Consider the following 13,532-nt stretch of genomic DNA (forward strand, 5'->3'; position numbering starts at 1 on the left):
TAGGGGTTGGGGACCTCTGCTCTAAATGACTTCTATTAAAATTATATAGAAGACATGAATGCTCAAGCCAAAGACTCATCTCACAGAACAGCCTTCCTGTAGAGAGGCCAGAAAAACTGAATTACCTTCAGCCTTTTGGCTAAGATCAAGTGTAGTATCTGTTCTTATCAGTTTAATATCTGATACGTCCTCTATTTGAGGAAATTGGTACATACTTTCATATGTGGTGGGAATGTGAAAAAGTACAAAGATTTTGGAAACGAATCTTTAAAGAATTAAGTGACACATGTGAAAAAGATATAGAATTTAATCCTGAGATTGCTTTGTTATCAATATTTGAGGATGTGGAATATGATAAGATGACTAAAGAATTGATTACCAATGTATTAACAGCAGCTAGGCTAATAATAGCTAAGCAATGGAAATCAAAATCTGAATTTTGAATGGATGAATGGTATAATGAAATATGGAATATAGCTATAACAGATAAGCTAACTTATCTAAGGAGAGTTGAAAAAGAATAATTTTTATGATATATTGGGTAGATTTTTGGAATATGTGTTAAAAAGAGGAAAAGGGAAAGCTCCAAATCAAGAATCAATGCTGTTTTGGAGAAAGGGACAATAAAAGAAGAAGAAGAATAGATGGAGGAAAAAGATTATTGCAAGAGGTCCCGACTATGGTGGTGGGGAACACAGTCTATTTGTATTTTGGTTTATGTATTTTATGTTTATGTCAATGTTATAGTTAAAATAAAAATATTTAATAAAAATTAAAATAAATGGCTCCTATTAAAATTACATAGAAGACATGAATGCTCAAGCCAAAGACTCGTCTCACAGAACAGTCCTCTTGTAGAGAGGCCAGATAAGCTGAATTACCTTCTTTTGGTTTTAAGCTAAAATGATTTTCTGGAGTTCTTGGCAAGCAAGCATCCTAGAGTGGTTTGCATTTTTGGAAGCAAAGTGCCCCATCTTCTTCCTGTTTGGTCAAATGGCCCATTCATATTCATTGTCCTTGGATTAGCCAAGTGGGAAGATAATGACCCAGGTAAAACATGACTAACAAGGGCCCAGATCACTAGCCAACCTGTTGAGAAACCATATGTGACAAGGTTCAGTCATACTTTTGACAGTTCCTCTTCTTACAAATGAAACAACTAATTAGGAGTTTCATTAAAAACATTTTTATTAACATAACTATTGAGCCCTTCTTTACTTAATATAATGGTTTCATTCAAAGACAACTGAGAGGGTGAACAGTCCCACAATAACATTAAAGGTTTTTTAACTTTATATTCTTTTAATGATACGTTTTCCCGTGTTTCTCGTGTTCTGTTGGTTTCCTCAGAAAACCACTGCATACAGCATAGATGGTCTCGCAGCATGGGTACCGAGACCATTCTCCCTCTGGAGGTTTCTCGTCCAGAGCTGGAATTCTTGGATGATGGACAAATTTCACCAGCCTCTAACTCTTGGGATAAACTAATACTGTCCATTCTTCTGGCTGCAGGTTCTCTATAATGGGTTTTGCTCTTCCTGTTCCGTATGACTTCTCAACACCAATATCTCTATCCTCTCCTTGTATTTTCCCAGGTACTTTAAATAACTTTGGTTCCTCTATATCTTTCTCTTTCCCATCCTCCTCATAAACTGCAACTTTCTCCATTTCGGTGGGTTTGTTACCAACTTCTGTGGTAAGAAAAATATCTACCTTCTGCCTTTCAGGTTTCCCTTCCTCGTCCGTTATCACTACCCCTCTAACGTCTCTCTTGTCTCGCGCCTCTCCCATCTCCTTCTTTTTCCTTCTCTCACGTTCCTACTTCTGTTCCTTCTTTCTCCTCCTTGTGCCTTTCCATCTTTACATATTCTTGACTATCGTGCACATCTCTCTCTTTTCCTATCTCTACCTTTCTTTTTTCCTCTGACTCTCCTATTTCATCCCTCTCGGTCTCCTGTCCTTCCTTTATTTGTACTTTATTTTCTCTAGACAGCTGAGGGGACGGCACACTCCTTCTTGTTCTGCCTTCCACTCACACCATATAAAAGACAAACAGTGGCCATATTAGTGGCTATTAGTTGTTCTGTGAATCACAGAAATGGTGGTGCTTAGTTTCCCACAGCGCCACCAACGTGACCTTGGGATGGATTAAAATAGTAACTTCCAGATCCAGCAACTTCATGTTCTTTGGAGTGCCAGACTGCTGGATAAAGTCACCAAAGGAGCCAGTGACTATAGGTAGGGTCCCACACACGAGACCTTTGCTGTTGAGTCCTTTGAATCTGATGCTGTCCTTACAGAGTCTTGGAAAGAGGCAGTTCTGTTGGACATCCCAAAGACAGCATTTCGTTTTTTATTCTCTCTGTTTGTGTCTTACTCCTCATAACACAGTATATACAGTATACTGAATAGGGCCTGTTGTACACAATTATATACCTGTTTGGAATGAATATACACATGTCTCGGGATCCATTAAAATGTGTGTGTGATATGAACCAGAAGCATGCATGTTTGTAGGTAATGTGACACCAGAGGCCTCAGTCTTTGTAGGTCTCTATAGAATTGCCACAGAAATAACAGAAAGGAAGAGCCCTTAGAAACAATGAATAAAATTGCTCATCACATTTGGTTGACAGGAAAGAGATAACAAGAAGGCCACACAGAAACATGTTTGTAAATGTCAGGGATTTCAAAACGAGCCATTGCCTTGGTCCAAAGACGCACAACGTTAAAATTATATCAGTGTTTTTGCTCCAGCTCTGACTGTGGATTAAAAGCTATTTGATGTTCTGCTCTTTAATGTGATTTGGGTTGAAATGGTTGCTTGCATTTAAGCTACTTTTTAATATGAACTGCAAGACTATGAGCAGCTTTTTCGGGGAAAGCTGTGGGTGTTGCTAGGGCGTATGTGTGGTCCTTTATATGAGGCAGGTTGTGTTTTCATTCCCCCACCCCCACCCTCTTTGCTTCTATTCTTTAGCAACCATCAGCAGATATTTAGGCAAACTGAAGAACCTATTGAACATAAGGCATGATGTCATGCCACCCAGAGAGAGACCAATAAGGACCCTGCTTTGGATCCTCACAAAGAGTGATGTGCATATTGACAACAGTCCTGCAGCCTCTGGCACCGTTCAAGTCAGATTCAGCTGCTGAAATACCTTTGCTACAAAATACTAACCTACATGTTGCAAATGTGGGAACAGTATTATAGACCTGCAAATAATCCCTCCCCCCCAACAGCCTGTGAAAATGAATATTTCCACTACAAAGAGTAGGTCATTTCTTTTAAGAATGAACAAAAGGGAAAAGAAAAGAAAACTTCCTATGACTGTAGCTGAGTGGTACGGGACCTATTCTAAATGGCAAAGTTCCCAGGTTCAGTTCCAGGCCCCTCTCACTATAGCAGCATCAAAAAGCTCTTGTGTGAGACTCTGGAAAGCTGCCATTGGTCAGAGTTTGAGAAAGTTACTTTTTGGACTACCATTTCTCAAATTCTCTAGTCAGAATAGACTAGAAACAGAAAGTTGTAGTCCAGCTTTACTGAACTATGAAAAGTGCCTGGCTAGATTTTAAGTATGGTGTAGTGGATAGTGATAGACTAGGACTCTGGAGAACAGAGTTCGAATCCCCATTTGGCCGTGGAAACCGACTAGGGGAGTGGAACTAGTAAAACCACTCCTTAAAGCCTATTAGGGTTGCTAAAGTTCAGTTCCAGCTTGATAGCACAGAACACACACACTTCTCTTAAGACAGCTTCCTGCATTGATCCCAGGTAAGTTTTTTGCGCTTAAGAATGGATGTGACTCTGCTGCGTACATTTTACTTCCACTCTGGCAGAGACAGAGGGTTCATGAGAGGTTAACCAGAGTCCAGGTGTAGGAAAGCTCAAGCAAAAAGAGAGAAGCAGCTTACTTGAACAAAATCAGAATCAAAACAAGGGAACAAGGCCAAGGGATAAGATGTTACTGTTATTATTACCACTTCCTAATTCCTAAATTCCTGATTAGTATTTACTGTGACACAGACGTATTTCACCTTAACTGCTGGATGGATGTGGACTAGCTCTGCTTATTCAATAGACAGCCCTTCTTCATAAGCTTAGAAAATGCATTCTGTATTTGTTTTCATTCCATTTCACTGGCTGGTTAGCTCAGTGAGTTGTGAACATGGCTATGGAGCCAAGCCAGAGATTTGATTCTCCATTCTGCTTCCCACTGTACCTGTATAGGTTTGGGAAAGCTGCACAGTCATGAAAAGCTCACAGAATGGAATGGTAAACTACTTCTTACTCAGATACCTAGAAAATTCTGAAACAGGTTGCCTTACATTGGAATTGACTTGAAAACATATAATTATAAATTAGAGGAAGTTCATGTGTGATTTCCTGCCTCAAATACCAAAATAATTTGGCTGTGCTTGAGTACTCTGTACCTTTATTAAATAAATTTATTTTGGATGATTTTCTCCTTGGCCCCAGGCAGCAAAGTATCTTGGCCTAGCCTTGTTACAAGTGTCAGCTGAGGTTCAAATTAATTACATTAAAGGAGGAATTGAATGAGAAATTGATGATACTGCAGAGCAGACTGCATAGGAAGACAGCATTTGTGTAGAATCATGCTAGCGAATAAATAAGCATAGTTTTTAAATAGCATTTAGCATTTTATATAGCATTTCCCCTCCTAGGTGCTGAAAGCAAAATGTTCCCACAATGTTAGAAAGAAATCTGTACGCAGGGTGATGCTACAAATCCAGCTATTACAGATTCCCTGTAGTAAGATGAAATGCAGTTTTGCACATGTATTATTTCTAGGGCTATATAGAGATCCTTCCCATACTAGTGCTTTGGTATCTACTAAATTTAGTAGAATAGAGAACACCAGACTGAAATCCACTTCAGGCTGTCATTTTAAGGCGGCCTCTGCATTATTTACTCTCTTGGTGGACAACAAAAGGATGTAACAGCAGCGGAGGGGCAGGGAGAGTGAACGGGTGAAGAGGCGGGGAAGTGAGGGTGGGAAGCATATTAAAATGAGCCCTGAAAACAATACTGATGTGGTAAGTCAGAGCTGGATGCAAAAGACCCTTGCCATAGAAAATCTAATCCTATCAGGAATGCCCAAGATGTTAATTTGCCCATCTTTCATGAGTCATAAATCTACCCCATTGGAAAGCCAGCCTGCCAAATGCCATCACGGAGGGTTGCTTTCAGGCTGGCAACATCAGGGTAGCTGCTTGGATCACGCCTCAGTAAAGACTCATAAAGACTTTTGTGTGGGGAGGGCTTGGGAGCAGCTTCTCACATTTGGCCTCAGCAGAACAGAACAGTGTGAAACGTGGAATGTCTGATTGTCCGGACTGGTGGTCTCTGTTGCAGGGACTTTGGAATACGGAGACATGGGCTTCTCTTTCAATCCAAGCCCTTTAATCAGCCAGCAAAGCTGTCTAGTCTCTAAATAGTTAACACCCTGCAAGAATACTTTGGTCTTCGATATTATCCCCATGTAGAAAACGCTTGTGGTTGAAGAAGAGATTTTCAAAAATGCCATGTAGTTTTTAAACCCAAAGGTTTTGAATAGACTGCAGGTCTAGTTATTTTGCTTTAGCAGCTAAGAATCTTTAAGAAAGCAAACAAGAAACAGAGGCTGCATTTTCCTAAAATTATTGTTCTGTTGAAGGACAATAAAAACCCATTTGACACTAGAGTGGAGCAAGAGAGATACCAAAATCAAATCCACTTACAGTACAGTACTTCCTTTCCCCCTGCCCTGGAAAGTTTAAACTGTCTCTTTATTTTGGGGAGACACAACATTCACTAGTTTTCATTGAAGGGGGCCTATACCCATGCCTTGGGACAATGTGGGTGGGAGACAGTGCTGCTTCTTCCCTGTGACAAAATGGCTAGTTGCAGCTCTGGTTTGACACCTTAAAGGAATCTGTGTCAATAATATGAACAATAGAATAGATCATTGCCCATTTCCTCAAATGAAGAATAGTTACCAGGATTTTGTACATACATTGTACATGCCTGGGTGGATAATGAGGTCAGAGGAAAATGAAATGGAGGAATTGTATTTAAATTCCCTTAACTAAAAATGTTACCACTGGACTTGGTTGTTTTGCAAGCAATATTAACACAGCAACAACTTTGGTCTCCTTCAGTGAAGGTTTGCAGTAAATTGTCTTTGTCACTGAAGCTGAAAGAGCATACCCTGGCTGAGATTACACAATGTGGTTATACACTACTGGATTTATCTTGTGAAAAATCAAGGACTTGTTGATACAGGCTTACTGGAGTGGGCTTGATCAGGCTAAATAGGGTTGCTAGAGGATGAGTTAAGGTCTGACATGCCATTTGGTGTAATCTTAAAATCGCGCATGCACCTCACGTAATTCTATTTGGCCTGGCTCCTTCCTCTTCAAACTTCTCATATTGCAAAGTGGTTTAAGAAGACAGCCATTTTACAAGATTGGGAAATTAAACATTCTTTGTTTAATCTGAGCAAATATTTTTAAATTGTTTTATTTATTTATTTATTTAGCTGCCTAGAGTGGTCCTCACCCGACCAGATAGGCGGGATATAAAATAAATAAATGAATAAACAAACAAACAAACAAATAAATATTTAACTTATATGCCGCCCATACTACTCAAAGGTCTTTGGGCGGCTTACAACAATTTGAATACAATCAAAAGATAAAACAATTAAAATACAATTAAAAATACAGTGCTCTAAAAATTGCTATCAGGACTCACAGTTGATATTAGGGCATTCTTAATGCATCACTTACAAAAAAAATAAAAGAAAAAGTGAAAGCATCTGCTTGGAGCCTACTCAAAGCTGAATCTATCATCAAGTACTTACCGTGGGATATGGTAAATACAAAGAAGAAATTCAAAGAGGAAGGAAAATTGACAGCTTGAAGGCTTGCTCTGGTTCATTTCCAGCAATTGCATATGCTGGAAAATAACTAAAATAGTGATCCCACAGACACCAAAAAAGTAGAAACCCTGACAGAGACCCAGTATGGTGAAGGTAGGAATGTTCTGGGGACAGGCTGCTTTGCTTTAGCAAATACATCATCTGATCAGTATATTCAGATGAACCAGCCAGTCCCCACAATGGACCAAACAGTGGGCTAAATGACCATGTAATCACCCTCCTAGGTCTCAATATTGAACAGGAAGGTTTTGAGGAGAGCCTGGGGGAAAATGATGGTATAGAGAGAGTAATAATAGCTCAATGAATTGGAGCACCTGGCTGTGGAGCTAGGAGTCAGGCATTTGCTCTCCTATGGTATCTTGTAGAACAGACAGTCTGTGCAGCCTGAGGCAAGTTAGGAAGAGACTGGTGAACCATTTTAGGGCCGCCATATCTAAAAACTCCTGAAAAGAGTCACTGTAAGTCAGAATCAACTTGAAGGTGCAAAATTTAATTAATTATAATTCCAGAGTAGTCAAGAGGAAACCATAAATCTAATTCAAACTGTTGGAGATGTTAAAGTTGGGTACAGTACTCATTATGTTGCTCAAGTGTCAAGGGAGTTACATTGTTTTTGCCTCTTCCTTGCTGCTGAGTTAACATGACCAACTCTGAACAGTGCACCACCATCAGCACACCTTTGATGACAGTGAAGAAGAGCCACAGCAGGGTCTCACTGCCACTTTATTATTCATGATCCAAGCAGGGGATGTACCTCATTTCGTTTGCAGCATTTATTTCTTTGATTTATTTTTCTCACAGATTAGGGCCACTGCTGGGTTATACCAAGATAAGGAAAATCATTACTGGAGTAGCCTGATTACCCACACCTAACAGACCAGTCTCAAATAAAGGAGCTTACAAACATTGGCCAAAATCCTCTTACATTGTTACACTGGGATAACACAATCAGCATAAATCTCAGTGGCTAATTGTTGCAAGTTAAGAAGCCAGCATGGCTTCTGCTACAGGGCAACATTAAATGTATATGGTGAGTGGTAATTTGCTGCTGAGATTTATACCAATTGCATTACACTGGTGGCTTTAAGCAATAGGATTTTGACCATTACTTTTAACGGTAACATACTTGTGCTACTTTAAAAAGCAATCTTTTATCATGACTAAGAACGGTTTTAATTTTAAAAACAATTACTAACATTACTATCATGTTCCTTTTACACAAAAATAAGAATACTCAAAATGATCTCAAATTCCTTCAAATATAAAAACTTATAGTAATGATAAATGGTACTTATTCAAAATTGAAACAATGCTGTTACTGTAATGGTAAAGCAAATATGTTGTCTTTTTAAACAAAAGCAATCATTTTTTTTCTAGTCAGTTACTTCCAAGCTTTGAACTAAAATTTCTGCATGTCTTATATGTAATTATGGCTCCTGTTTCAGTTCAAAACACATGTGACTATAACACGAGCGTAGTGGGAGAAAAACTTTTCCCTTTTCCTCAAAGGCCAAAATTTCCACATGCTTAATGAAAGCAAATGTTAATTGTCCAAGGTGTTCACTTACATATTTTGCCTAATAATACCGGAAAAATAGGTTCTAAATACAGATACTAAAATCTACGACATATTTTAAGTGTTTTCACAATATTTCAAAATAAGATACATGTTTGAATGCTGAGGGTCAAATACATGATCCAGGAAGCAGAAGACAGCAGATTTTGCCTGGTAGTGGTGTTTTCTAGACAGACTAACAAGCAAAAACAGGTGCTGGAGGGTGCCAATGAGGTACAGGAGGAGACAAAGGGAGGAAAGAGTACATGTTGTAAACATTTTAAAATTTTAATAAACGGAAATAATTTATTGTCCTTGAGGAAAATTCAGGTCTTCTTATACTTCCAGTTATAGCCCCTTCAGAAACATGCTTGGTTTGCTGTGTTAAATGTCAATAAAACTAGGAAGGGTGCTGGTACTGAATATCCTGCTTCTCCTCACCTATCATTGTTCCTGATCTCCTAAGCAATCTAGAGGTATGCATCCTCTTCCTATTCCATCTTAGGGCTTTTAAAGAATGTGCAAAACAAGGTCACAAGTTGCAAGGACTATATGCACATTACAGTATAGGTTCCAGTTAGAGTGTGTTTGGGGAAGGGAATCTGCAACGCCACATACATATATTCATCCAGTACACAGAGCCCCAGATATCCTTTCAAAAGGGTCTCCTGCTTTTCATGAATGCATAGAGATTAGAATTGGCCTTCTGGCTTTGCACCATACTCTGCTTGTTCACTGAAATGTGTAAGGACTTCTACTCTTTTTGAACAGCACCCAGTTCACTTTGGAAAAGCCCATGTGTGCATTACAACACATGCAAAGAAACAGATTTTACATCTTCTATTGGATGCAAGGGAAGTGGGAAAATAGCGAAACAATTCTCATCCTATCTACAGATGTTCAGGGAACACAACAGGTTGGAAACATATTTCTTTACCCTGTACCTTCCAGAAGAGAGACCAATTGAAGAAGAGACTGGCAAACCATGTCTGATTCCTTTATACCCAGAAAACCTTGGGAGGTCACCATAAGTTGGACTCACCTTGATGGCACATAATTATTTTTATCAGTAAAAATAAATTGAATATTTAGCCTTTATATTTCTTAGCTAGCTTTCAAGATTGTTTTGAGATGAAGAGTAGTGGCATGAATAAAATAACCCTTCTTCACCCATTCTTGATTATAACTCCCAATGCCTGTTTCACATTTTTAATTACATTTTACTATTAGAGTATTAACTCAATTTTTCCAGTGCTTTGCCAGTAGAATTCTGGCAACTTCCAATCAGGTTCCAAGACTGTTAAATTTAGTTTGTGACTCCTACTGAATGCATCTCTCGTTATGTTAACATGTTGGAATCTGGTGCCCCCTAGTGCAAATCTAGCTGCTCAAGTTCTCAGTTTTGGACCAAGAGACTTTTTCCTTCTCGGATGGAGTTTATTTTTGCAAATGTTACAGGTTTCTTCTTTGCTAGCACCATGTCTCTTGTGCTGCACAATGCGAAGTATGTACACTAGGTTTTTTTTTCAAGAAATGAAAGCAGATATTTTCACAAATGTTAGCAATCAATTCGTGTTGAAGCATAATTCCAAATTGCTTCATGAGAATAACACCAAGAAAAAGGAAAATACAGGGTGCATGAAAACCTTGCAGCAATGTCAACGTTACGTTAGGCATCTGGTACAAACCCCAATTTGACAGCTGAAGTATTTCAAAATTTATAATTAGGCTTAAATGGCTGGCTATGCCCATCCCCAGCATTAGAATACTAAAGGAAAGTTAGACAAATCTGGATTTCTAATAAAAGAGGGCCACCCTCTCTAAGCAACATATGCAAATCTTAAAAATCATAAGTTAAACTCCACAAAATGGAAGGAAATCTTCTAAAATAGTTACAATGACTTTACTGGTTGGGTAAAATTCTGTAATAAAAACTTATGCATGTGTAATCTGGATCAGGCACTGGAAGTATTTAATTTAGACAAAATGAAAGCTTCTTAGAAGTCTCCTTAGGGTTACCTTTTGCATTGGAGAAGCCTTTGGGAGCTTCTGGGCATGGGATAAGAGGGCTTTAATAGTAAGCAATTACTGCCATGTTGATAGGACCACAATTGGGAGCCCCAGCAGAACCCTTGAAGCAGTTTTTATTATTAAAAGTTCCCCCTCCCCCCGTTCCAAGAACTTCCTCGGGCAAAAAGAGGAGTCCTGGAAACCTCAGAAACTGAAAAGGGGGGGGGGGATTTGTACACTTTCTATTAGTTTAAATTAAATATTTCCAGTGGCTAATATTTGGGTTACACTGGCATAAATTTGCACCAAAGGGTTTTGCCCACTGACTTGGGCTGCTGAACCAGAAGTATGACAATTGGGAAAAATGGATTCCTCTGAAAAAAAGCTGCAAATGTCTCTTAAGTGTCATTCTCTACCAAGGACCTTGCTACTTGAAAAATTCCGCTCACTTGTTCTGCTTTCATAGTTATTCAACAAACAGTATTATTATTGTTTTATACTCTCAAATACTGTATGAGGTTTTTTAAAATAATGAATAAGTCTTAAGTGTTTGGGGAGAGCAAGGAAATGTCTCCAGCTATGTACTGTATTTTTCTGTGTATAATACGGGTACTGTACATAGTATAAGACCCCACCCTTTCTAACCCAGAATTTCTTTCTTCGCAAAAAATGGAGGGGGAAAGCAGGAATCAAAGGACTTTGATGATTCCTGCTTCCCCCCCTCCACTTTCTTGTGACGAATGAGGAGGGGGGTCCTCAAAATTTAGGGTCTTACTTCCGTGTATAAGACCCTAAATTTTTAATCTAAATATTTTAGGGAGAAGTATCATCTTATACATGAAAATATATGGTATAATGTAGAAAAATGTGGTATGTTCCGTTTAATTTGAAGTCTCCTTTAATAAAAATTGTTGACCCCAAGAATAACAATCTGCTGTATTAATTCAATTTGTAATATGCTGCCAAAAAGATTGTGAATAAAGTTTATTTAGGGTTGAGTGGGATGGAATGTGATACAATACATATAAGATACTTTCAAGATGAGTGAAGCATTAATTGCATGGTAGGCTAGCATCTCACCTCAAATGAACACAATCAAAACCATTATGTTTTTTGCCTTCAGAAAAAGATACCTTGTGGTACCATACCAAATGCTACCAATACCACAATAATTTACATCACACTAAATCATCATTCACAAAGAATGAAATATTTCCAATAATGAAACAAAGTTCTAAACGCTTAAATCAAAGTAATCAGATTTTGCATGAATAACTTGTCCCAATATTCGTCCAAGCCAAGTGAGTGGAAAACATGCAATGAAAGAGTACCATACAAATCAAGACCCCTTTTATTCTACTATACTGTTGACATTGCTTGCAGCAATGACCACATAAAATAATGTCCACTCTTATTTTCTACATGCTTTTATAACTTTCCATAGACAGGCATCACAGGTAACCCAATTATTTAAGATTCAAGTTTTGAATTGCCATAAAGGCCAGAGTTTAAACAGTCTTGGCAATTATTCTAAAATCATAACACGACAATGATCCACAATGAAATTATGGGTCACAGTCCTATACCCTGAAGAATGCCAATCAAAACACTAATTTAAAATTGGACTAATGAAATCGCTTTTGATTTTTATTTACATAATAGTCTTTGAAACAGATGGTTAACCCTGGAAGAAACTGAGTAAGGAAAGCAGATATCAGGAAAGTGTGTAAAGAAGCTGTCTGTGACTTGAAAAGATGTAGCTGCTTCCTTTGCTGTCCTTTCATGAGAGATCTAGACACTGTCTACAAAATGTACATGACTTATAGGTAGGTAACTATATGCACATCCAACAAAAAAAGTGGGAATGTGCAATCAGCATAGACTTCACTCAAGGAGCCCTGCATGCAAAAGGAGGCTTAAATTTTATCTCATATCTTCTCTGCATTTAGCCTTGTAATGCCAGACAGAGAACAGATAGGAGTAGCAGTAGGTAGGTGTTATGTGTGTGCATTGTCTGTTATAAAACATCTTGCCTTCATAAGAAATGCATGCCCAACTGTTTAGCTCTCTATATATATTCAGTTCAAATTTTAAAATTGCTGGGTTTGTCGAGATCTGGAATGTTCTGCCTAGTTTTTTTCGGGAATATATGTGACTTTCAATTTGGTGGAACATTTTTTTCAATACATTTTGGTTATTTAGATAAAATTCAAGTGTATGCTGTTCCTTCTTGACTATGGGGTGCTCCAAACTACTGCACAGAATGAAATGCAGATGGATAAACATAGTGTTTGTATAAGTTGCAGTTCTGAAATATTTATATTACAAAAACAATGTAAATAAATACCAGGCTAGTAGAAAAACTCTTATTTACAGTTTTACAAATGTAACTGTACTTTGTAAATGCAGTGTTTTAAAGAACACAGTATTAGTAAAATGAGTTCCTGTATAGCAATAGTTGTTAGATTCCACTGGCATAGGCTATAGAAAACATAGTTCAAGTTAATACCTGTTTTATAATTTAGTACAGACAAACCCAGTGTCACTGGAATGGTATCTGTTAAAGTGCTGAAAAAGGAAGTTTCAGAATTCTTCTTTAGAAAATTTACTATACATTTATTAAAGCTTTACCATGTTAAACTGTTAGATTTTATTCACATTTTTACCATAATGCCTATGGAGGAGAGATTATTTTTTTCTGCAATTTGAATACTCTTCACTTTAATCTCTACAAAACTTCTGAGGTTCACGCTTCTGTGGTGGCTTCAGGCTTCACAATTTGATAGGTAATCAAATATTCTGGATATGCCTGAAAAATACAAGTTGACTAACTTATTCTTCTATATTATCAAGCAGACATTCATACTTATGAGGGAAAATCATTAGGTAGAGGATGACGAAAAAAAGTATGTACCACTTTTAAAGAAGGTCTTGGGCTGCAACACTGTGCCCACTGAAAGCCCACCTGGTATCAGTGGGAGTGACTTCTGAGTAGACATGTGTAGTAGTATTCAATAACATGT

The 13,532-nt window shown here is 38.0% G+C and overlaps 1 protein-coding gene and 1 pseudogene across 4 annotated transcripts in view; one reads left to right on the forward strand and one right to left on the reverse strand.

Moving 5' to 3' along the window:
* Nucleotides 1–121: 121 nt before the first annotated feature.
* LOC140706223 (U2 spliceosomal RNA) lies at nt 122–269 on the forward strand (annotated as a pseudogene).
* An 11,209-nt stretch (nt 270–11,478) lies between these two features.
* TNKS2 (tankyrase 2) overlaps nt 11,479–13,532 on the reverse strand; it is a 49,772-nt gene continuing 47,718 nt past the window's right edge. For all 4 annotated transcript variants that reach the window (XM_078391331.1, XM_072995303.2, XM_020803186.3 and 1 more), the window contains one exon: nt 11,479–13,318. In XM_078391331.1, the coding sequence (XP_078247457.1) occupies nt 13,256–13,318 (63 nt within the window). In that variant the 3' untranslated portion in view covers nt 11,479–13,255. The remainder of the gene's footprint in view (nt 13,319–13,532) is intronic.

Source organism: Pogona vitticeps, chromosome 3 (assembly GCF_051106095.1).
Source record: "Pogona vitticeps strain Pit_001003342236 chromosome 3, PviZW2.1, whole genome shotgun sequence".
Taxonomy (NCBI): Eukaryota; Metazoa; Chordata; class Lepidosauria; order Squamata; family Agamidae; genus Pogona; species Pogona vitticeps.